The sequence below is a fragment of the Rana temporaria genome, chromosome 1 (genome assembly GCF_905171775.1).
Source record: "Rana temporaria chromosome 1, aRanTem1.1, whole genome shotgun sequence".
Classification (NCBI taxonomy): Eukaryota; Metazoa; Chordata; class Amphibia; order Anura; family Ranidae; genus Rana; species Rana temporaria.
In genome coordinates, this window is record NC_053489.1 from 242814511 (window position 1) to 242840487 (window position 25977).

A 25977-nucleotide genomic window follows, 5' to 3' on the forward strand; every position below is an offset into this window, starting at 1 on the left:
AAATTCTGTATGCTACCTTAATACAGTAGATTTTTTATTTGCTACATTGTGCTTGTTTACACAGATCCCCAACAACAATGTGTTTTACCATTTTGTTGGCTGCTGTGCTTCTTCTGTTCAACTTTCCAACCTAGTGAGGCGTCTCTGTTGTTACCTTTTGCCAAATGGACCAGGTATGTTGTGTCAATACAATTCAGTGTTGCATTTCAGAACATGCCAAGCACATACACCTGAAGGGAAAATGGTGCCATTCAGGGGTCAAGTCCTGGGGAAAAAAGTGTGGGGGAAAAAAGTGTGGGAACTCCCACCCAAGATCCACTCCCCCACCAAAAAAAAAAAAAAATGACACGCTCATATGCATAATTACTAAACCGCATGTTTTTTTTCCGATCCACTGTACCTTAGTAATCCTTTATGTTACTGGCCGCTTCCTGTATATGGATTCATCGCGTTATCACAGGATTTAGAAAGAACTTTAAGCAAGTTCTTTCTAAATCCCGCGATAACTTGCGGCAGACCTCCGCAATGTCTCCTAGGAACAATGACAAAAGCTCCCAGGAGACATTGCGACATCGAGGAAGTGACGGAATACCCGCACACTACCCGATGAATCCATATACAGGAAGCTGCCAGTAACATAAAGGATTATTAAGGTTCGCCTGGCCCTGACAGTGACTCGAGCTGGGCATCAGCGCTTAGTGAAGGATTGGCTCGAGCGGCTCAGCTGCTCTAGTCCTGCAAAGGGAACTGCGTTCCTGCTGTGAAAAAAGTGCAGGAACTCCGTTCCCACGCGTTCCCGCAGGACTTGAGCCCTGGTGCCATTGTAAAAGCTGCAGTATAACTACAGTATAACATATAGCTATAAATGTGTAGAAATCTACAATGGTTATCTGAAAACATGATTAGCACTTGCAGCATTTGTGTGAATCACATTAATCCTTAAAAACATTAAAACCCAACCAAACTTTGAAATTAAATCCACTAAATATACTCCAGGTACATCAAAACAAAAAGGCGTGAAACGTCTGTATCTATATGGAGCTTGCATGTCGTCCCTGTGTAGGTTTCCTCGGGGTGCTCTGGTTTCCTCCCACACTCTAAAGACACACTGGTAAGTTAATTGGCTCCTATCTATAAAATTGGCCCTAGTATAATATTCTACTGAGTGTGCCCAAGATGGCTGATTTACCTCCTGTCTACTACAGCAGTAATTTGAGAAGCGCTATGATAACCCAGAAGGAAACACGCAATAGAAATGAGAAACGCCTGTCCCTTGCCAGCATGCCACAAAGAAGGACCCTTGCTCTATGTGTGGAAATAGTGGTCTCTCTGCAGAGGTTCAGCACACCCTCGGCTGCTTCAAATATAACATTTTCCAATGGAAACTAAGTGTGAGCTTTGCTGATTGCAGAATATTAGATCTGACTCAGAGAGGCATGACGGACCTCTAGAGAGAACTCACTTCTTACATACAGAGAGCAATTTTTTTAGCAGCTTGCCAGCAGAGGACAGGACATGGTGAGGCTGCTTGATGTACTGTAAGACTTTGTACACTTTTTATGCACTTGGGATGTATTTAACTGATTTAAACTGAAGATTTAGTTGGGCTTTAACACGGTTATGTTTACGTAAGAAAATTATCCTTGTATGTGTTTTATGAGCATTTCTCAACCTGTGTAACATGGAAGAACCCTTGCTAATATTTACAGTAGATGCAGCTCACAGTACATTGCTCTATATAAAAAAAATATTTTTAGTAACTATAATGAAAGGAAATAAATGATAATAATAATGTCCAGTAAAATAAAGTAGTGTCCTATCACAGTGGTGGTCTGTGGAAAGGTGTCCACTTTCACTGGTGGTCAGTGAAGAGATCCCTTACTTTGGTGTTCATTGGAGGAGGGCCCCTCTAGATTGGTGGTCAGAGTGAAAATGAATAACTTACATTGGTGATCTTTGAAAGGGGACCCCATTACACTGATTGTCATCTGGTAAAATGTCCCTTAGATTGGTGGTCCGTAGAAAGACTGTTAACCCTTAAGGCTAGCTTAAAAAAGGTGTGTCCAGTGGTGTCAGTGGTTACTTTTTTGAGATGCAAATAATGCTAATTTCTTAAAGAACCTCTGGAGTTCAACAGAACCCTGGTTAAGAAAGGCTTTAAAAACGAATAATATAGTAGCACAGTGTTTAATTTGGACTGTTTCAGAGCTCGAGGATATTCTTCTGAAGCTAAAAGACTGCTGGAGGAATGAAGAAATTCAAGAAATCCTGGAACAGGCTCTGCAGTCTACTGTCAGACTGGCCAATTCCAATTCATATTTATTCATTGATGCTGTAAACCAGGTGACATAAATGTTTGGCTTTTTATTCTTTCACTACTCAATAATGATAATATGCTGATTAGGGGAATCGGATGATGTCGTCTTATATTCGCTGTGCATTCCTTCCGTGGGACTTTCCCACTAGAATCTCACCCTGGTATGGACATCACAAAAACAAAGGGTGCTATTGCATTTCCCATAATAGGCTCAATTCAAAAAGCAATTAGACATGCAATATAGGCATTGCCACACACATCGGATGAATTTACTGCACATCTTGCATTTACTAAACAAACCTTATTTTCTAGGTACAGTATGTTGACTGTAAGTTAATTTCCAAATGATGAATGTGTTAAAGGGGTTGAGACACAACCAGGAAATCCAACTCTTGGATAGATAAGAAAACAACTTGTGATTCAGTTATGGTGAAATTGATCATCCTTGTCCGCTATTATCAATCACCAGGAAAATCTGTAAATTTGATAACAGCCCTGGCTGTCTGAATGATTTCTCTTCTAGATCCCATGTTTACTGCCTTCCTAATTGGCACTAAGATGGCCGAATTTAGAATTTATATCCTATGCTACAGCATACAAAAAATAAATCATCTTGTGTTTAAGAATACATACAATATAATCAACATCTGTGTCAGTGATATCCATTCTAATGCTGCATTAACTTTGATTTCAAGTTATCCCACCCTTCTGATGTATCTGACCTCCTGTCCTGGTTGAGCACTCCAGGATTTTTACCTCAGCATTGCAAGTGTATCATTAGCTGCATACCAACAGCCACTGTCCACAGTGATCCCCCACCTTGCTGTCTTTACCTGGAACTTCTTCCTATGGATGCAGCTCAGGACCTGGCCATCATGTACCTGTCCCGATATAGCAAGGTAAGGGTAGAGCCTTTTAGAAGTCATACATTTTAACACTAATTCTTGTAGCAAAGCAAGAGAAGTTTGCAATGTGGATATATCCTTAAAATACATTTCTTTATCATACATCATAGGACACAGAGCGACCATAATAATTACTGTGTGGGTAATACGCCACCTATAGGTGAATTGGCACTGCCAGATCAAACAGGAAGTCCTCCCCTATATACTCCCTCCTACACAGGAAGTACCTCACTGATGTGATACATACAGCCTCATTGGATAGGAGAGAAGATTCTTTGAGGTTTGCTGGACCCTGCGTAACCGAACCCTGTGCAGTGTCTGTTTTGACCAAGGTGCTTTCCTGCAGGGTGCTATACAGGTCCAGGCGAGTGGACCCCAAATTAAGGTGGACCCAGTCCCTGAAGTTCTTTTGTGGCAAATCCCACCGTGATGGGTGAAGGTTGGACTCCTGCAGCAGGAATGGTAAGTCTGCATTTTAGCTGTTTCTCTTTTTAAAACTAGATCTGACAGTCTTGTCTTCTCTGTGTGCCGCTGGGGGCAGTGTGCTGTCTAATCATGCTCTGTGTACTTAGGAGAGTGGGCTGTTGTTTCCCCTCCAGCCACTAGAGGGCACAGGCTCGCTCAATATGGCCTATTTCTATACAGGCAGGAAATGGAGGGGCGGCCATGTTTACCTTGTGGACGGCAGGTTCAGCAGGGCCTCTTGAGACATAACAGCAGCACACTAATGAAGTGTGAGTTTTTACTATGGGAGAAATGTGTGGCCAGACAAGTCATGATTATATACTGCATATTTACTGCTTAGTTCAGGGGGCCTGTACAACTGTAAGTTGATAGACCCCTATACAGATATCAGTGCACTGTAAGGTGTTGTGTCTCCAGAATAATGTGCATTTGGTCTGCAGGTGCTTACTTTTAGGCTGCTCTGAAGCAGAAAAAAAGGCTGCATGGGATGCAAATATGCTTGGCTAATCCTGCAAATGTCCCTCTGGTTTGCCCCAGTGCCATGTCCCTCTGGTTTGCCCCAGTGCCACGTCCCTCTGGTCTGCCTCAGTGCCCTGTCCCATTTTGTTAAAGTTGTTGTTGGTAATATTTAATTGTGTAACTTGATTCGGCATAAAACATTTAACAGTGTCATTCCAAGAGATAATCTACAAGGGCGTTTTTAGGCGGAATTAGGGGCAGGGCAGTGTATGGGTTAGGTGAGGCAACTGGTGGCGAGTAACACTTGAGGCCTGGCTAGAAGCTCAGGGCTTGAAATTTTGAGCCCTGCTCTACACTACATGGTCTTTGGTTCATACATTCACAGGATTTTATCAGATGGATATCAAAGCTACAGAGCATACTACTTTGGCCACAGTATGTTACGGACAGCTGAATAAGTCTTTCTCAGGTGGCAGTTTCTGTGATTGTGCCTCCCTTCCTTCAGAGGCATTGCTTTAGGACAGCACACATAGTAATTATTATGGCTGCTCTGTGTCCCATGATGTACAATAAAGAACATTTTATTTTTTCTACAGCTTACCTGTAAAATCCCTTTCTTGGAGTACATCATGGGACACAGAGGTCCCTTCCCTCTTTTTTTGAATATTTATTGCTTTGCTACAAAACTGAGATACTTCTTGTGTAGAAGGGAGTTGTATAGGGGAGGACTTCCTTTTTTATTTCCATCTGCCAGTGTCCATTCACCTATAGGTGGCATAAAACCCACATAGTAATTATTATGGCTGCTCTGTGTCCCGTGATGTACTCCAAGAAAAGGATTTTACAGGTAAGCTGTAGAAAAAATCTTTTTTTTTTTGTGATTTTGCATATATTTTCTTTGTTTATTATGATCAGAACTAAAGACTACAATTTTTTTTAACATATTTTTCAACTTACATACCCAACCAGCAAGTGGATCTTTAATCCCCTTTTCACATGCTTGCCTTTCTTATCAGCAGACTATTGCTTACAGAATGCCGTAGCTATAGTCAGAACTTATCCCCCCTCATTCTTCCCATCCTTTTTCAGTTTTCAGTTCCAGCTAAAGACAAACAGATAAAAAGGCAAATGGCATGTGCTGTGCACTAAACCATAGCAACCAGGGAATCTTGTGGTAGAAGTGTAAATTGTTATAAAAAAAACAGTCCTTCACCAATGAAAGCATATTTTTGATTGTGCGGTACTGCAGCACTGCCTCCTCCCTCACCAAGGCAAGAATGATGTTGGACCCAACTACCTCTTGGAATGGACACGTCACACATCTCAGGAGGCAGTGTTTTGCTGAAGGACACATGCACACCACAAGATTTTGAACATGCACACATGTGCTGGGTTACACAAGACTCACAAATACACATAATAAAGCAAACATTACTAGTGCAGAAGTACATTTGAATATACATATACATTTAATTTCTTTTGCCCCAAGTAGACATTAAGCTCGGAACAGCTCCATCAACTTCTTCAGAAATCCTCCTCAGCGAATCCTCTGTGGTTGTCTCTTGCCTGTGAGGAGCTGCGTGTGTTTGGCGTATTTGAGATGCTCACCAAGAAAATTATCGAATTTCCTGACTCACTGCAAGGACTTTTGGAGAGCATAATTCAGAGACTGGTTCAGGAAGACCAAAGTAATCACGTTAAAAAGGTGTGTTTTTTTTTTTAATGTTCAATTGCACAAAAGTACCCATTTCGTAAGCTTTCTTCTTGAATGTGAAGAGATTCTACGTAACTGAAATACCTTTTAGCTAGTTTAGACTTAAAAGCAAGGCAAAACTGTAAATTGGACCCTGTGCAGTGTAGGGTGCCATAAATGACTTTCTTTTGAAAATCTACATGTCTGGATTTGTGTGGTTTCAATACTTTCAGAGTCACTGACCACAAACCAACAGCAAGTATAGACAGAATATCTGATCTGCATGTGGGTGGGTTCAGCGTGGTGCAGCAGTAATAACTTACACAGTCCAGGTGCAATCAGAAGAACTTGTATTGTAGTAAAGGCAAAACAGTTCACAACAAATCCGGTGGGAGAGGGCCCAATTGGGAACCCTCACCAATGTCAACAGCGTGTAGTGGGACAGGTATCAGCTGGACTGACAGCGTCTGGAGGGGCAGAATGCAGGCTGGCCATCTCTTACCCAAGTAGGAAGATGTCCAAAGAAGTTGCGAGCCCTATGCATTCTCTTCTTGTCTGGAACCTTTCTCTGACAGATGGGAGTCCCTGTCCGACCACTGCCCACATGCAAATGTGTGCCAAAACCTAGGGAGCAGAGACTTTAAAAGACTCTGCTGACCCAACATGGCTGCTAAAGTTTACCTGGATGAAGCACAGCCAACCAGAATGCTGCTTCCAGGAAACCACAAAAAAAGCTGAGAGTTCCATGACTTCCCTTTCCAAGCTGTAATGCCGCTTTGGTTGGACGCCACCTACAGTGGAGGAAGCAGACTGCACCTGCCTACACACATGCTTGTTCCAGGTCAGTAACTCAGAAAATACTGTAGTTCTTAGACCAAAATGACAGCTAAGGATTTGGCATTTTTTAGTAAAGCTAAGTCACTCTGGTAGGCCATACATACCGTTAATGTTGGACTTTTTAATGATATGTTGTCACCTATGATTATGGCATATCAATAACGCCACCGTCTCCCAACTTTCATAGGTTAATTTGCCAGTCAGAAAACATTATAAAACTAATTTAGTACTTACCTTCTTACACTATTTTACACTACTCCCCCTGTCTGTGAGTGGCTTCCTTTCCTGGTAGAATATACAGTATGTCACAAAAGTGAGTACACCCCTCAATTTTTTTAAAATATTTTATTATATCTTTTCATGTGACAACACTGAAGAAATTACACTTTGCTACAATGTAAAGTTGTGAGTATATAGCTTATATAACAGTGTACATTTGCTGTCCCCTTAAAATAACTCAACACACAGCCATTAATGTCTAAACCGCTGGCAACAAAAGTGAGTACACACCTAAGTAAAAATGTCCAAATTGGGCCCAAAGTGTCAATATTTTGTGTGGCCACCATTATTTTCCAGCACTGCCTTAACCCTCTTGGACATGGAGTTCACCGATTGCCACTGGAGTCCTCTTCCGCTTCTCCATGATGACATCACGGAGATGGTGGATGTTAGGGACCCTTTACAAAAATGTGAGGGGTGTACCCACTTTTGTGAGATACTGTATATTTAACAATACAATATAAACTTACTTGAGAAATCTCTTTTAATGTTATGCATGTAGGCTGGCCATCTCTTCCCATAATGTCCTGGATTACCTGAATGTTTTGTAGCCTCTCCTATTCTGTTTACTTTCCATTTCTAAGGTCTACATATTCCATGGTACCTTGTTGCCTGCAAGCAGTCCTCTCAGCACCTCTGTAGCTCAAATTAAATATTAATATATTAATATGCGTAGGCTGGATATAATTGCAATGCAATGTATAAATGAATATAATGATTTTACATTTTGACCACAGATAAACTTTAATAGTCTATACTTTTTACAGTATTATATATTGTGTTTTCTTTTAAATAGCTACTTTGTCTGCTGCACTGTTGCCAGGAGGGTGTAGTGGAAAGAGACCTGCAAGGAGCCATGTCTTCGCTAGATGGTGGCGAAGAAATACCTACAATGCACTGGGCCTCATTTCGCAGAACATTGAGTAGTCTTCTTCGTGTAGGCCGAGACTATCGAGGGAGGGATACCCTACATTTTTTTCATAGCAGCGTAGTACAGGTAACTTTGGAGAACGAACCAAAACACATGGGGGATATTTGATTCAAGTAATTTATTTAGTATTGTATTAGGCAAGATTTGCTGTTCATTATAAAAAAAAGATGTGCAATTCTTCACCTCATTAAACCATGCACATCTAGAATCAATTGCTATTGTTCTTATCTAACTTGCCCAATCTACATATATGGCAGATGCTTGGTAAAGGAACTGGTTTCTCCTTATCTCCACATTCATATACTTTATTGCTCAGAAGCTAACCACTACATGGTCTGATTGCTTTAAAGCAGAACTCCGGGTTCGGCAAAAAAATCCCCCATTAGTATACCCTCCTACACTAAACAGTTAATACATTTGTGACATTTATTACTATTAAAGAGAAAAGTCTAATTGAATTTTCAGGAAGTCATCTCTGTAATTCAAAAAATGCAGGCGTCTGTTCTGCCAAGGAGGAGCTGTTAGAACAGTGATTACATCATAACCTCTCCTTTCTCTGTACACTATAATGAAACTACATGCTTTAAGAATTGCAGCGAATGTGGGAGGGTATACTAGGCCTGTACATGTTGATTGTGAACATCATGCCAAGTAAATGGTACTCGCTCCCCAGCAGCTATGGGATTAAATCTGTACAGTTGCCCAGTTCCTTCTCGTCTGCTTATACAGAAAAAACTATAAAACTCTATCTGTCCCCTGTGGGTCCCCGGTGATCGACATAGTTAATACTGATCTCTGAAGTCTGGGCTGTCGCAGTGCCTTTTTAATCTCACTAGTGAGATCTGTATCCCCTGCCTGCCTGTGTAATTGCCAAGCATGTATGGGGTTCAGTGGTTTGAGGGAACTTGATAGCTCCAACTTGTGATGGGAGGAGGGGAGCACTGTTCTGTGGGAGGTTCAGACCGGGTATCTCAGACTTGCTGGTCCACCCACTGCAGCAAGCAGAAAGTGCTGGCTGAACTAAAGGGAGGGACGTGATAAAACCAGTGGAATGCAAGGCATAGCAGCCTGTGGTCTTGCAAACAGGAAACCACAGGGAATCAACCCCATTATTAAAAAAAAATACACAGGCTGTTTCTCAAAAACTACAGAGACAATCAGAAGATGGAATACATATTCTAGAAATGTAGGAAAGCAGCATTAAAAATTTGGGTAACAACATTTGTAGATGTAATTAAAGGCAGAATAATGTATATTCATCATTTAACTGCGTATTAGTTAAATCTACTTATGGAACTGACAGATATATGCTCAGATGTTAAATGGACAGAATAAAACATATAGCCATATGAAGATTGCATTGCTTCATGTGTAAAAAGATTTGGACAAACCTGTAAAACTGTACAACTGATGGGCACTGGCCTCTTAAGGTCATAATTAGTAGAGTACCACCTTGTACAAAAATATTAGGAACACCCACAGAAGGGCCTGACATAGTAAAAAAAAAAAAAAAATGAAGCTTAAAGCGGGGGTTCACCCTAAAAACTATTTTCTAACATTACATTGACATGACTCTCGACAATGACAGTATGCGTTTTTTTTTTGCTGTACATACCTCGTAAAGCTATTTTCTTCCCTGGCTTCCGGGTAGTGAATCCCGCGGGAGTAGGCATTTCTATCCAGCAGGTGATTGACGTGATGACAAAAATTACCTCCCCCCGTCGCATAAGGAGCGTCACGAGTTGCCGAAAAAGCTGAACGGCTTCTTTCGGCAACTCGTGACGCTCCTTATGTGATGGGGGGAGGTAGTTTTTGTCATCACGTCAATCACCTGCTGGATAGGAACGCCCACTCCCGCGGGATTCACTACCCGGAAGCCAGGGAAGAAAATAGCTGTACGAAGGTATGTACAGCAAAAAAAAAACGGCATACAGTCATTGTCGAGAGTCATGTCAATGTAATGTTAGAAAATAGTTTTTAGGGTGAACCCCCGCTTTAAAAGAGAAGTATGGTTTTTAACACACTGAGAACCAAGCCATCGAACACCGCCGATGGCTTGGTTCTCTCACATCCCAGAGAGAAGCTGCCTGTCAATCAGAGCTGTGGAGGGGCAGGGAATGGTCGTCTCAGTGGCTCGCTGAGAGGCTGAGAATCCCATCAGTCCAGGCATCTGGTGGATTCAGACTTCAGAAGTCGGGATGATGCAGTGCCTGTTCTGTTCTTGATGACGTCAGCAGAGAGAGGACTTCAGTTCACTCTCTGCTGAAAACGGGTCACAGGTGTGCAAAACTAATTGCACACCTGTGACCCATAGGAGAAGCTCATCCAAATGAGCCCAGGCTGGACTTCTCCTTTAATAAAAGCAAAGTAAATCTATAAAAGAGAGTCTTTCAGCCTGTTCAAATGTAGGCTTCATTAGAAGCAGACATTCCTGTTAAGCTCTGGGGAACACCATGTCCAAGAGGGTTAAGGCAGTGCTGGAAAATAAATGTGGCCACACCAAATTTTGACATTTTGGGCCCAATTTGGACATTTTCACTTAGGAGTGTACTCACTTTTGTTGCCAGCAGTTTAGACATTAATGGCTGTTTATTGTGTTATTTTCAGGGGACAGCAAATTTACACTGTTATACAAGCTATATACTCACTATTTTACATTGTAGCAAAGTGTCATTTCTTCAGTTTTGTCACATGAAAAGATAGAATAAAATATTTACAAAAATGTGAGGGGTGTACTTTTGTGAGATACTGTATTGTAAGACAAGACCTACTGTTACTTTTTTTATACTGTTTGTCTTCTGTCCTTCATAAATGTTCTTTTTTTTTGGGGGGGGGGGGGTTTAGGCAGTGGAGCAGTGTTTGCTTAGTCCTGACAACTCACGTGGCCAGTACCTTCTTAGTTTGGCGGATTACTATGACCATAAGTGCACAGATGATGCCATAGTAGTGAACCAATTGCCACGTCTTCTGCAGGAAGCCAGACTTAATGGTCGGTTGGTTGAGTTTCTAAGAAAGGACCCACGTGCACGCTCCATCCAAGCTCACACTCGAGCTCAGTACATAAAGGTAACCATATTGCACAGATTAATTCCCCCTTCCAATGACTCTCAATATAAAGTTTATGATAATAATTTTTCTTAAACACATGATGTATATTTGCATGGCAGGCTCTTCGCTGCTTCCACGTTTGTAGGAATGGTTTCCAGAGGTCTGCTGCTATGATATGTGGGACGTGCACATTCAAGATTGGAGCATTTGGGCAGGTAAGGGAAAATCTTACATTTTAGGCACTGCTTCAGTCTAAATTTAGCCTTCTCTTCATCACTTCCCAATGTTAGTTTCACCTTAAAAATATTGCAAACCAAGTCTTCCTTCAGTTTCTTTTATTGGTGCCTCCTCCCTCTTGCTCAGAACATTACAGGGTATTCCATTGTGCAAAGTGAATGAAAGGTGAATCATACATATAGGGGTTCTGCGCGAACCAACACAGTGATAAAAAGGTAAATAATCTAGATATATAAATATATAAATATAGTGAATGTGAACAAAGAAAGTGGGATAGTGAGTGCTCACACTTTCCAAAATCAATTATGTGTAAGTGTAACCTCGAAAAGAATAAAATAATAAAATATATTAATTATATTAATTAAGTGGTTAAAATAATTTGAGCAAACAGTCCAAAAAAGTGAGGTGATCAAAAAATATAAAAATAGAACATATGGAATATGAAAAAATGAGGTGAAAAAAGTGAAAAAAAGTGAATAAAGAGTGTCCCAATAATGGTGTGCCAAGCTGTCAAATGGTGGTCGCAGTGTAGCTGGATATCCACTAAACGGGTTGTTGACAGATGTATAGTTCACTCCCTCACCAGGCTCCCAGAACTCTTACCTCAAACCATAAATAAATGTGCATCCAATAGATATTGAATCACCATAGAGATCTTCTCTCTTGTTAGTATCAGCTGGAACGTCTCCTTGGCCACTTCCTAATACAGCTCCAGTACAGGGAAAAGAAAGGAACACAAGGGCTCCAATAGTGTAATATTGTAAGACTCAGGGGGAATTTATTAAGGAAAAAACCTGTGCTTACATCAAAACATAAAAACGAGTGCAGTGAATAAACATACAAGCGGCGTCTTCAGCGCCGGCTTACGTCACTCCAGGTGTACGCTCTGACCAATCCCTACGCGTTACGACACGGGATCACGTGTCTTCATCTGGGGAACCTGATTGGTAGTACGGCTAATGTTTATATGTATCCAAAACCGGAAGTAGCGGAGCGGCCATTTTATTGTAGCCCGCTATATGTTATGGGCCAGGCTAATATTGTAAGCAAAGTGGCGTCAGATGTCATTCGTATTGGCTGCATATCTGCTAATATATCCAAATACAGATGAATAAGAATGCCAGCCAAATGACATTGCTCAACAGAGCAAACTGCTGAATAAAGAACGTTATAATAAAACCATTAGACGATAAGTAACTGACTATAGGATAATATAGGGCATCACCCTAGTATGTAAAGGTAGTGGGTAGATCTATTCCAAGCCAGTACTCCTCGCATACATCCAAAATAATGTATAAAATATATTGTGACATATATAAAATGTGTATATACAAATCCATATTACGGTATGTATATAACATATACATAAAAATGCATAAGATAAAATGCACGAATAAAAGGTTAAAATAGAGGAATAAAATATTAAAATATAGAGATAAGAGGGTAGTGAACCCAAAATATGGTGAACGAACACCTGGTTTAACGTAATTACAACAATAGCTACATAGCTTAATGGTGTAAATCAATGCAATCCCATAATTAATAGAAATATAGATGAAAATAGACAAAGCTAATTCATAATGTGACCAAGGTAATTAAAAATGACTGTAAAATATCAGGATCAGAAATTGCTGAGGAAGCAGTTGAGGTCGAATTCAACATTCATTCCTCCTGGTACAAGTGTACGCAAACAATGAATCCATTTTGATTCACTTTGGCTAATCATTCTGATCTTATGGCTCCCCCTCCAAGATGGATTGTATTTTTCGATCCCCCAAAATTGCAATTGGGTCGGGTCTCTATTATGTATCTGATCGAAATGCCTTGAGACATTGTGCTTCGGGAAACCTTTTATTATATTTTCGACATGCTCTTTAATTCTGACTTTCAGAGCTCTCTTTGTCCTTCCCACATATTGGAGGTTGCAGCTACATTGTAGCACATATACGACACCCTCGGTATGGCACCCAATAAAGTCTTTAATGACATGAGTCTCGCCCGTATTTGTTGCTACAAATTCTGTTTTTTTCTTTTGAAATCTATGTGACTTGCGGCATGCATAGCACCCCTTGCATGGATAAAAACCTTTCCCAGAAAAGAAGGTATATCCAGGTTTCGGTGGGGGTTCAACTACTGTTTTCACAACTAGATTTCTCAGAGTAGGTGCTCTCTTATACAGAATCCTTGGTTTGTCAGGGAGGATTTGTTTCAGGTCTTTATCATTTTTCAAGATGTGCCAGTGTCTCTTTATCAGCTTGGCAACATCCTTATGTTGAGAGTTGTAATTCAAAATTAGACCCGGTGCTGCTTGTTGATAGGTGGATTTTTCTTTATTCTCTAACATCGTTTTTCTATCCATTCTTCCCACAGTATCTATTTGATTTTTTATCCAAGATTCCTCATAGCCTTTTTCTCTGAACCTTGAACCAATAATCTCTGCTTGCACTCTATAGTCACTCTCTCTGGAACAGTTTCTCCTCATTCTTACAAGTTGTCCCCTAGGGATGTTAAAAAGCCATGGTTTAAAATGGCAACTGTCCATCGAGAGATAACTATTCGTATCTACATTCTTGAAATGTGTTTTGGTTATTATCTTATTCTTTTCTACACTAATAGTTAGATCTAAAAAGTCAATAGATTTCTCATCAATCTTCCATACCAGGGTAATGTTCTTATCATTCCTATTGAGTGATTCTAGGAAGTTTTCCAGGCTTTCTCGACTGCCAGTCCACAGAATGATAATATCATCTATATATCTCTTATAGAGTGATAATTCCGTGGGGGTATTTTCATAAATGGCGGTTTCCTCCCATAGTGCCATAAAGGCATTTGCCACACTGGGTGCAAATTTTGCCCCCATGGCTATACCGATAGCCTGTTTAAAATATGTCTGATCGTACCAGAAATAGTTACACTTGAGGCAGAAGTCAAGACATTTGATGAGAAATTTCCTCTGTTTACAGATAAGGTTACTATATTTGCGTAGAAGCCATTTTGTGGCCAAACAGGCATCGTGATGTTGCACAATAGTATACAATGAAGATACATCTGCCGTTGCAAGTAGTGTTCTCCCTTCGCATACGGGCACTGTATCCAAGAGTTGCAGAATGTGTTTGGTATCTTTAAGGTAGGCTGGTGTGGTTTGAACCACAGGCTGTATAAAATAATCAATATACTGTCCCATCCTTGAGGACAGGGAGTCTATCCCATTAACTATGGGCCTACCTGGGGGATTGTCTTTTGATTTATGAATCTTTGGGATAGTGTATATTACTGGTATTCTACATGCTTCTGGTATTAAATATTTCGATTCTTTTTTGTTAAGAATTCCTTTCTTACTTCCCAGATGTACAAGTAGTCCCAACTCTTTTTTATATTTCACGGTCGGGTTACCAAGTAATTTAATATAGGTGTTTCCATCCTGCAGCTGTCTATTCAGTTCATTATGATACTGTTCTTTTGATTGTATCACAACCGCTCCTCCCTTATCCGCGGGGCGGATGACAATATCTTTCCTTTGTGTTAGCAGTTTAATGCCCTTCTTTATATGTATCGGGTCGTTCCTCTTTTTCAGTTTCAGAGACTCCAGGTCTTGTAAAACTAGCCGTTTGAAGACTTCAATATGTTGGTTCTTGGTAAGTTGTGGGTTATAGACTGAGTTGTTTCTCAAAGTGCTATGTAAGGGTGCATTGTCCTCATTGGATGGGGCATTCCGAGGGATGAAGGAATTATTCAGAATAGCTTTTTTGATAGTGAGTTTTCTCACATACTTCTGTATTCCAATGTAGGTTTCAAATTTATTTAGGTTTTTTGTAGGGGCATGTTTCAAACCTTTATCCAAAACTGACAGTTCTTCTGCAGTAATGGATTTCAGAGCCAATATGACTATAATGCACAAAGGGCTTTTTTAGACCGGGAGAGGAGGGATTATTCTCCTCGAAGACAAGACCCGTACAACTCTCCAAGAAGACCTCAAGAAAACAGGCTAAGTCCCGAACAAAGAGAGGCAATAGAGCGGGAAAGAGAGTCCAAGCGCAAAAGAGAGTAGTTGGAGAAAATGTTATAAACCTTAGTGGGAAATCCATTACTGCAGAAGAACTGTCAGTTTTGGATAAAGGTTTGAAACATGCCCCTACAAAAAACCTAAATAAATTTGAAACCTACATTGGAATACAGAAGTATGTGAGAAAACTCACTATCAAAAAAGCTATTCTGAATAATTCCTTCATCCCTCGGAATGCCCCATCCAATGAGGACAATGCACCCTTACATAGCACTTTGAGAAACAACTCAGTCTATAACCCACAACTTACCAAGAACCAACATATTGAAGTCTTCAAACGGCTAGTTTTACAAGACCTGGAGTCTCTGAAACTGAAAAAGAGGAACGACCCGATACATATAAAGAAGGGCATTAAACTGCTAACACAAAGGAAAGATATTGTCATCCGCCCCGCGGATAAGGGAGGAGCGGTTGTGATACAATCAAAAGAACAGTATCATAATGAACTGAATAGACAGCTGCAGGATGGAAACACCTATATTAAATTACTTGGTAACCCGACCGTGAAATATAAAAAAGAGTTGGGACTACTTGTACATCTGGGAAGTAAGAAAGGAATTCTTAACAAAAAAGAATCGAAATATTTAATACCAGAAGCATGTAGAATACCAGTAATATACACTATCCCAAAGATTCATAAATCAAAAGACAATCCCCCAGGGAGGCCCATAGTTAATGGGATAGACTCCCTGTCCTCAAGGATGGGACAGTATATTGATTATTTTATACAGCCTGTGGTTCAAACCACACCAGCCTACCTTAAAGATACCAAACACATTCTGCAACTCTTGGATACAGTGCCCGTATGCGAAGGGAGAACACTACTTGCAACGGCAGATGTATCTTCATTGTATACTATTGTGCAACATCACGATGCCTGTTTGGCCACAAAATGGCTTCTACGCAAATATAGTAACCTTATCTGTAAACAGAGGAAATTTCTCATCAAATGTCTTGACTTCTGCCTCAAGTGTAACTATTTCTGGTACGATCAGACATATTTTAAACAGGCTATCGGTATAGCCATGGGGGCAAAATTTGCACCCAGTGTGGCAAATGCCTTTATGGCACTATGGGAGGAAACCGCCATTTATGAAAATACCCCCACGGAATTATCACTCTATAAGAGATATATAGATGATATTATCATTCTGTGGACTGGCAGTCGAGAAAGCCTGGAAAACTTCCTAGAATCACTCAATAGGAATGATAAGAACATTACCCTGGTATGGAAGATTGATGAGAAATCTATTGACTTTTTAGATCTAACTATTAGTGTAGAAAAGAATAAGATAATAACCAAAACACATTTCAAGAATGTAGATACGAATAGTTATCTCTCGATGGACAGTTGCCATTTTAAACCATGGCTTTTTAACATCCCTAGGGGACAACTTGTAAGAATGAGGAGAAACTGTTCCAGAGAGAGTGACTATAGAGTGCAAGCAGAGATTATTGGTTCAAGGTTCAGAGAAAAAGGCTATGAGGAATCTTGGATAAAAAATCAAATAGATACTGTGGGAAGAATGGATAGAAAAACGATGTTAGAGAATAAAGAAAAATCCACCTATCAACAAGCAGCACCGGGTCTAATTTTGAATTACAACTCTCAACATAAGGATGTTGCCAAGCTGATAAAGAGACACTGGCACATCTTGAAAAATGATAAAGACCTGAAACAAATCCTCCCTGACAAACCAAGGATTCTGTATAAGAGAGCACCTACTCTGAGAAATCTAGTTGTGAAAACAGTAGTTGAACCCCCACCGAAACCTGGATATACCTTCTTTTCTGGGAAAGGTTTTTATCCATGCAAGGGGTGCTATGCATGCCGCAAGTCACATAGATTTCAAAAGAAAAAAACAGAATTTGTAGCAACAAATACGGGCGAGACTCATGTCATTAAAGACTTTATTGGGTGCCATACCGAGGGTGTCGTATATGTGCTACAATGTAGCTGCAACCTCCAATATGTGGGAAGGACAAAGAGAGCTCTGAAAGTCAGAATTAAAGAGCATGTCGAAAATATAATAAAAGGTTTCCCGAAGCACAATGTCTCAAGGCATTTCGATCAGATACATAATAGAGACCCGACCCAATTGCAATTTTGGGGGATCGAAAAATACAATCCATCTTGGAGGGGGAGCCATAAGATCAGAATGATTAGCCAAAGTGAATCAAAATGGATTCATTGTTTGCGTACACTTGTACCAGGAGGAATGAATGTTGAATTCGACCTCAACTGCTTCCTCAGCAATTTCTGATCCTGATATTTTACAGTCATTTTTAATTACCTTGGTCACATTATGAATTAGCTTTGTCTATTTTCATCTATATTTCTATTAATTATGGGATTGCATTGATTTACACCATTAAGCTATGTAGCTATTGTTGTAATTACGTTAAACCAGGTGTTCGTTCACCATATTTTGGGTTCACTACCCTCTTATCTCTATATTTTAATATTTTATTCCTCTATTTTAACCTTTTATTCGTGCATTTTATCGTATGCATTTTTATGTATATGTTATATACATACCGTAATATGGATTTGTATATACACATTTTATATATGTCACAATATATTTTATACATTATTTTGGATGTATGCGAGGAGTACTGGCTTGGAATAGATCTACCCACTACCTTTACATACTAGGGTGATGCCCTATATTATCCTATAGTCAGTTACTTATCGTCTAATGGTTTTATTATAACGTTCTTTATTCAGCAGTTTGCTCTGTTGAGCAATGTCATTTGGCTGGCATTCTTATTCATCTGTATTTGGATATATTAGCAGATATGCAGCCAATACGAATGACATCTGACGCCACTTTGCTTACAATATTAGCCTGGCCCATAACATATAGCGGGCTACAATAAAATGGCCGCTCCGCTACTTCCGGTTTTGGATACATATAAACATTAGCCGTACTACCAATCAGGTTCCCCAGATGAAGACACGTGATCCCGTGTCGTAACGCGTAGGGATTGGTCAGAGCGTACACCTGGAGTGACGTAAGCCGGCGCTGAAGACGCCGCTTGTATGTTTATTCACTGCACTCGTTTTTATGTTTTGATGTAAGCACAGGTTTTTTCCTTAATAAATTCCCCCTGAGTCTTACAATATTACACTATTGGAGCCCTTGTGTTCCTTTCTTTTCCCTGTACTGGAGCTGTATTAGGAAGTGGCCAAGGAGACGTTCCAGCTGATACTAACAAGAGAGAAGATCTCTATGGTGATTCAATATCTATTGGATGCACATTTATTTATGGTTTGAGGTAAGAGTTCTGGGAGCCTGGTGAGGGAGTGAACTATACATCTGTCAACAACCCGTTTAGTGGATATCCAGCTACACTGCGACCACCATTTGACAGCTTGGCACACCATTATTGGGACACTCTTTATTCACTTTTTTTCACTTTTTTCACCTCATTTTTTCATATTCCATATGTTCTATTTTTATATTTTTTGATCACCTCACTTTTTTGGACTGTTTGCTCAAATTATTTTAACCACTTAATTAATATAATTAATATATTTTATTATTTTATTCTTTTCGAGGTTACACTTACACATAATTGATTTTGGAAAGTGTGAGCACTCACTATCCCACTTTCTTTGTTCACATTCACTATATTTATATATTTATATATCTAGATTATTTACCTTTTTATCACTGTGTTGGTTCGCGCAGAACCCCTATATGTATGATTTCTGATTTGTGTATTGTAAACACTATTAGGTTTTGCAGCACCGTATCTGTTTTGGGTTATTACTGTTTAGGAGTCTACAGTAGCGCGGAGGCTCTTTTTTGATAATGAAAGGTGAATGATGCAAATCTGAAAACTTCACTTGCCTCTCTTGTTCTTACCTCTTAGCTCTATTTAAAGCATCTATTTGTTTTAACATACACATTGTCCTCCCTGCAGTTATTCCCTAACAAACAGAGCTGTGTGTTGTGTGGAACACATGTTGCCATCATGGGAAAAGAGGCCTTCTTATGTCCTCGGCATAACAGGTACCTATGCAGCTTTAATATTTACTGCTGGGCCTTTCCAGGAAAGCCAAGAAGAAATAGCTAAAGCAATGGTTGACAAAGTCATCTTTTTTGTTGCAGGACTGGCAGAAGTGAATGTCTGGTCTGTAAACTACCCATCATTGGGGTTCCTCCACCATCTCCAGCCATTCTGTGTCACGTGTGTGGATTTTCTGAAACATGCATATCCTTGAACATATAATACATTTTGTTTCATTGGTTTATTTCTTTGAAGAGCTCACATATGTTGTTAAAATGCACAGAAAATAGCAAATGGATGACAAAGCACTTTTATGTATGATTTTGCATTGGTGGTCTATAACATTTTGTAACATGTTATACATATTATTTTTTTTATATTTTAATATGTATTTTTATTAATAAATATTGTATTTATTGTATTGGGCTCAAGTGTCTAGTGTCATGTGGCTTTTTTTTTTCTAAATACTTTTTACACTATACAAATGTATTTTTCCCTCTTCTGACAAGAAATCGTAAGGAGAGTACTGTGAGCAGTCCACATAACAGCTTTAGATTTTGTGATAGCTTTTATACTTTATTTTTTCTTCCTTCACCACTAGTTGTCATTAGAGATGGGCTCGGGCGTGTTCGAAATCCCACATGCCCAATCCCGCCAGGATTTCGACACTGCACAGCACTAATCGCAGGCAGTGAGACATTTCCCAATCAGCAGCTGCACAGATGGGGAAATGTCTCAATGCCTGTGATTAGCGCTGTGCAGTGTCGGCTTCCTGGCGGGATCGGGCACGTGATTTCAAACACGACCGAGACCATCTCTAGTTGTCATCAAGGTGCTTATATGCTTAAATTCAACTGCATAGCCCTGATTGATTTGCATTAGAGTCTTAATTAAATCATTGTGTAGATCAACACAGAGGATCAAAGGTTTAGGAGCAAATGTCCACGCGTGTTAAGCCATTTGAACTTCAATAACAAGATAGTTTTACTTTAGAAAGAAACTGGAAAACATGTTCCCATTCTCCACATTCCCCCATTGCTGTTTGGTGGGGAAGGGAGTGGTGCTAATTGCTGCCTGTACATACTCTGTTTTTAATAGCTTTTTTTTGGATAGATTAAGGGAGGTTCATAACCTCTGCTAGATTTTTTTCCCGCCATCTGTGTCTTATTGCAGAGATTCCTTTTCACTTCTTGTCCAATAGCTAAACAGTAAATGAGAGAAAATCTTTGCAAATTAAGGGAATTTCTTGGGGACCCCCAGGTCACCAGAACTAGTGTCCCCACGGGAGGATTTTTCCCTCTATTACTTTTCTGAGGACAAGCCAGAATTTGGGATTTTCTTTCACTTTCAATGATTATGGCAATCAAGACAAATAGAGAGGGTGACTATCCTAATGATGGCACAGACAGCAATAAAAACTGACAGGTGTTCTAATGCATCTCCCCTCTATCCTAAACTAAAAAAAAAAAAAAAATCTTTAGTTATACTTTAAAGTAGTGCAATGCCAAATAGCAAAAAATGGCCTGGTCAGGAACGACCAGGAGGGCAAGTGAAGAAGTAAATGATGTTAAAATTTTTCAAATTTTCTTTGATTCATATTGTACCAAAAAGGCTTTCCTGTATACACTGCTATGCTGCTGAGGTACTGTCAATAGATTACCTATGACAACAACATTTTAAAAAGTTCAGCAACATTTTAAAAAGTGGGAAACTTCTCTGAAACATTATTTCATCCTCCACCAAATCTCTGAGTGTTACCTGGGCAGCCCACAAGGTGACAATTCGGGGTAAATTGATACAAATAGCATCTAGAGTCAAACGGGTACAGGAGCAAACAATTGAGCAACAAGATGAGGAGCTCAGGTGCCTCCTGCGAGAACAACGCTCAAATCAGCACCTCGACCTTAGACCCCAGATCGATGCAGCACGCATGGCTCTAAACCTTAGTCTTACTACAAAAGCAGAAAAATATATTAGATGGTCCAGACAGCGGTATTATACCATGGGGGATAAACCAACACACTATTGGTGAGAAAATTTACCCGGCCATACCAATATTACATCTGCAAAATGGCCAACAATCCCAAAATCCTCAGTTAATTTTAGGGGAATTCTTTACTTTTTATTCTCAACTCTACGACTCTTTTAGACCTTTCCCCAAAGACAGAGACAGGCAGAGGACATCTGTTATCTCCAGCTTCCTACAGTAGCTCAAGCTCATGTGGAGTTAATAAAGGCAGAATTTACAGTGGGGGAAATAGTAACTGCTATCAAAAGCCTGAACCCAGCGAAAGCGACAGACCCAGACGGATTCTCTGGTTATTACTATCACACCCTGACACCCTATTTGTGACCATATTTCAATGAGCTGAGAATGGGCTCCCCCATACCAATGCACAAGAACAATGCCTTTATTCACATCATGCCCAAATATATCCACCCTGACCAGGTAGGATTTGTTTCTAATAAACAGGCCCCAGACCAAACTAGGTGAATTATACATATTATTTTGGTGCTGAATTTGGGTTGGGATGGTCGTGGGAAGAGGGGAGTGATGTTGTCTCTAGATCTCTGCAATAGAGAAAAACAACAAGAACAGGCGCCACTTAGAAAAGACTGTAAACTTTAATGTATAGACAGCATCAAAGTACTCACATAGAAGTTACTGTATTTAGGCATATGGATGGGGTCCACAGGACAGTCAGTCTCTCAGCCGTGTTGGTAAAGTCCCCTTGTAGCAGCTGCTGTGTGTTGCAAGGATGCGCGTGTGCTGCATAGATGAACGCAGATGCCTGTTTTCCCACACAGAAAATTGGACCAACAATATCCCAAGAGGTCAATTTTGCCGTTTAAGGCGAAACTGCACCCAAACAAATAATTACATTAAACAGAGTGAGATTCTTAAACAAAAACTTTTTGAGAAAGATTATCCTGCCTCTCTGGTCAATGAAGCGTTTAAGTATTATCTTGAGCCAGAGAAAAACATTAAACCCCAAAAGAAGCCCTTTGATCAATCCACACGGTTTATTATGAAGTTTCACACGGATTTCAAAAAAATGGAAGCAATCCTGAAAAAACATTGGCCGATCCTTCTGGAGGACCCGCATCTCAAACCAATTCTACCTCATACTCCCAGAACCACTTACAGACGAGCCACCAATCTAAAAAACAAAATCGCACACAGCAAGCTAAAAACCTTACCTTCTTCAGAATTTGTTCCCATGATACCGTTGAAAGGCATGTTTCAATGCAAAAAAACTGCGTGCAAAACACGTTCCTTTGTAAATCATGGTCAAAAAGAATTTACAACAAAAGGAAAAACATACATGAGTAATGACTTCTATAATTGTGGTTCAGACTTTGTCGTGTATGCACTGACTTGTCCCTGCCAGCTCCTCTATGTTGGCCGTACCATACGACTACTTCGCCAACGTTTTGGTGAGCATAGAAGGAAAATAGAGGGAGGACGTGATAAACACAGTGTACCCCGCCATTTTGTTGAATGTCACAATAAATCCACCAATGGCTTAAAAGTTTGGGTTATCGAACAAATTTCAAACACATTTTCTGAAGCTGAAAAATTCCACCGAGAGGGAAACATATTGGATATATTCCTTAGACGCCCTTAAACCTGGAGGTATTAACGAGGAGCTGTAATTATCCACTATATTATAATTCACCTGCATGTGTTTTTTAACGCTATTAGCTCTTTTCTTTTGTGTGTATACATATGTTCATAATATATGTATATCCATCATAAATACTTTTTACATAACTCTTTCTCCTACTTATATCCCCCCCCCCTGTTCATCTGGTTCTCTTGTTTTATTATTAAAAATATGAATATTTATCTCTTATATCATAAGACACATATCCCTCCTGACATATAGAGACCAGCGTGTCTCTGGGTGTACACGTGTGTGTGTGTGTGTGTGTGTGTGTGTATATATATATATATATATATTATTGTAATCCTTACATTATGATGCACATTATTACTAATATGTTTTTACTCTACCCCAGCCCTTTCCCGCCCCCCTCTCCTTGTCATTTTATTATTCATTTATTTTTATTATTATTTTTTCCTTCCCCCTTTTTATACATAATTTTTTATATATTTTTTTTTTTTAAAACAGTGTTGCATAATAATTTTGTATTTGCCAAAAGCTCTCTTTTTTATCCATTCATATATATTCTATAGGTCCTTTAATGTATTTTTATGTATTTTTATGAATTTCTATTCAGTATCTGAGTGCACACCCCATTATCTCTTTGTTATTCCTAAAAAATTTGCCAGTACTAGTGTATACAGTATTTCCTCATTTTTGTTGAGGTTATTTGCACTTTTTCTCCACCAGGTGGCAACACCACATAGGCATACATAAGCAGGCTATCAACAGCCTTTACAATTAGCTTGAGAAAGGTGCGCGCTGTGATCCCCCAGAACTCACAGCGCTAGCACTGAAACGCGTTGCATTCTGGTCCTGTGACGTCATCTCCCCTCATGCCGTTTGCGTCCCAACGTGCGCTCCAGCCCTCCATCCAGCTGCCGCGCAGTTTACCCGGAAACCTCCTGTGTGGGAAAACAGGCATCTGTGTTCATCTATGCAGCACACATAATTGAATTAAATTACAAATGTCTGATGCGGTGGTATATCACCCCAGACAAGGCTCACAAATATAAGAAAGAAGCCTCAGAACTGTGCTGGCGCGGATGCAGACAGATCGGTGATATGGCTCATATATGGTGGCAATGCCCAAAAATTAAAGGGTTTTGGAGAAGGATTAGACAGTTAATTACGGAAGTAACAGACATAGAGATTCCAGATGACCCCTGGGGATGTTTGCATCAGAGGATAAGATTACCTATGAAACAATATCAGAAAAGTCTAATACCTCATCTTCTAACAGCTGCCAAAAGCCTGATAGCCAGTCACTGGCAAGATAGGGAAAGTCCTCCCATCAAAGAATGGTGCAATAAAATAAATTCCATTCAAAATTTAGAATTTTTAAGGTTAAGTGACATAGATGGCCTGGAGGAATATGAAAAGACCTGGTCTAAGTGGTTGGAGTTCAAACATTCCATTATGTTTGCGGAGCTAATGGGTGCATAGGACCTGGTTAGGTTTTTTTTTTTTTTTTTGAATCATAAGGTTTGATATAACATAAGAAAGGTATAATATAGAAAATAAGAATACTCAGAAGATACAAGAAAAGTAACTGGAGGTCCAGAGGGAGGGAAGAGGGAAGTGGGGGGGGGGGGGGGGCGGAGGGGTCATAATAATAAAGGTAGAGAATTTAAGGGGAAAAAAAAAGATTCCCACATACAAAACTTCCACATATGATGCAAAACCATGAAGGAGATATGGCGGGCAAATGAATGACGGGCAAGGCTCGTTACCTTCTCTCGGTAATGGTTAAAGTCTGAAGTGGAAAAAAAAAAATCTATGCAGCACACGCGCATCCTTGCAACACACAGCAGCTGCTACAAGGGGACTTTACCAACACGGCTGAGAGACTGACTGTCCTGTGGACCCCATCCATATGCCTAAATACAGTAACTTCTATGTGAGTACTTTGATGCTGTCTATACATTAAAGTTTACAGTCTTTTCTAAGTGGCGCCTGTTCTTGTTGTTTTTCTCTATTACATGTTTGGAGTTCGGCTTCAGCTCCCCATACAAGGCTGCCCAGATTCTACAGACTGTTATCTCACTCTAGAGCTTGTTGCTCAAAGGACTTTTTTACTGGAAATGTGTTATATCTTCTAATTTCAGCGTGCGCCATTAGTGTGTATATATTATATCTAGATCTCTGCAAGACATATGATTCCCTTTCCCGGGACTATCTTTTCTTTACTTTAGAGCGCTACGGGTTTGGCCCTAAATTTCTGACAATGCTATCCTATGAGCGATCTACAGCGAACATAAGGCCTGCCTTTTAATTAAATTAGGCTATAGATCACAGGATATGGCTATACATAGAGGAACCAGACAGGGTTGCCCCTTGTCCTCCATATTATTCATCTTTAAAGCCATTAGCACTCAAAATCCAAGAGAACCAGAATATACAGGTCTATTGCGGGGATTGTGAACATAAATGCGTGCTGTTTGCCAACAACATACCGATACACCTCACTTCCTCAGTGACCTCAATACCCAATCTGCACCTAGTGCTACGGCACTTTACTTCTGTCTCTGGTTTACAAGTAAATCATTCTAAATCCCAAGCTCTGAACATTTCCTTAGAAACACATATAGTCCAAGCCTTGCAAAACTCATTCTCCAAGTGGGAACCTGAGGTCCTCCCATTTTTAGGCATCACTTTAACCCCCTCCCTCCACACACTATATCAGAAGAATAAACCTCCCTTGTTCAAAAGATTAAGGGAGGACCTTAAACGATAGTCCAACAACCCCCCGATCATGGTTTGGTCGATTTGTACTCGGTCAAAATAAATATTTTGCTGAAAGTGCTATACTTATTTAGAATGCTCCCTGTAATGTTACGTATGTCTGTCTTAAATACATTTCAAACACAGTTGTTACAATTTATATGGGCAGGTAAAAGACTCAGGGTGAACAGGTACACGTTATACACACCTAAATTAAGTGGGGGATTAGGAGTACTGGACTTGGTCAAATACTATCAGGCTGCGCAATTGGCACAGTTGCTCCATTTCCATTCACGACATTTCCAAACGCTCTGAATGTCGTTGAAGTCAT

General features: G+C 39.9%; 1 protein-coding gene across 1 annotated transcript in view; it reads left to right on the plus strand.

Annotated features, from left to right (window-relative positions):
- LOC120939781 (telomerase protein component 1-like) overlaps positions 1 to 19633 on the plus strand; it is a 48132-nt gene extending 28499 nt beyond the window's left edge. Inside the window, exons 7-15 of the mRNA XM_040352138.1 lie at positions 65 to 173; positions 2207 to 2343; positions 3013 to 3216; positions 5639 to 5851; positions 7752 to 7952; positions 10731 to 10952; positions 11054 to 11149; positions 19168 to 19256; positions 19356 to 19633. Coding sequence (XP_040208072.1) covers positions 65 to 173; positions 2207 to 2343; positions 3013 to 3216; positions 5639 to 5851; positions 7752 to 7952; positions 10731 to 10952; positions 11054 to 11149; positions 19168 to 19256; positions 19356 to 19476 — 1392 coding nt within the window. The 3' untranslated portion in view covers positions 19477 to 19633. The remainder of the gene's footprint in view (positions 1 to 64; positions 174 to 2206; positions 2344 to 3012; positions 3217 to 5638; positions 5852 to 7751; positions 7953 to 10730; positions 10953 to 11053; positions 11150 to 19167; positions 19257 to 19355) is intronic.
- Positions 19634 to 25977: the final 6344 nt, after the last annotated feature.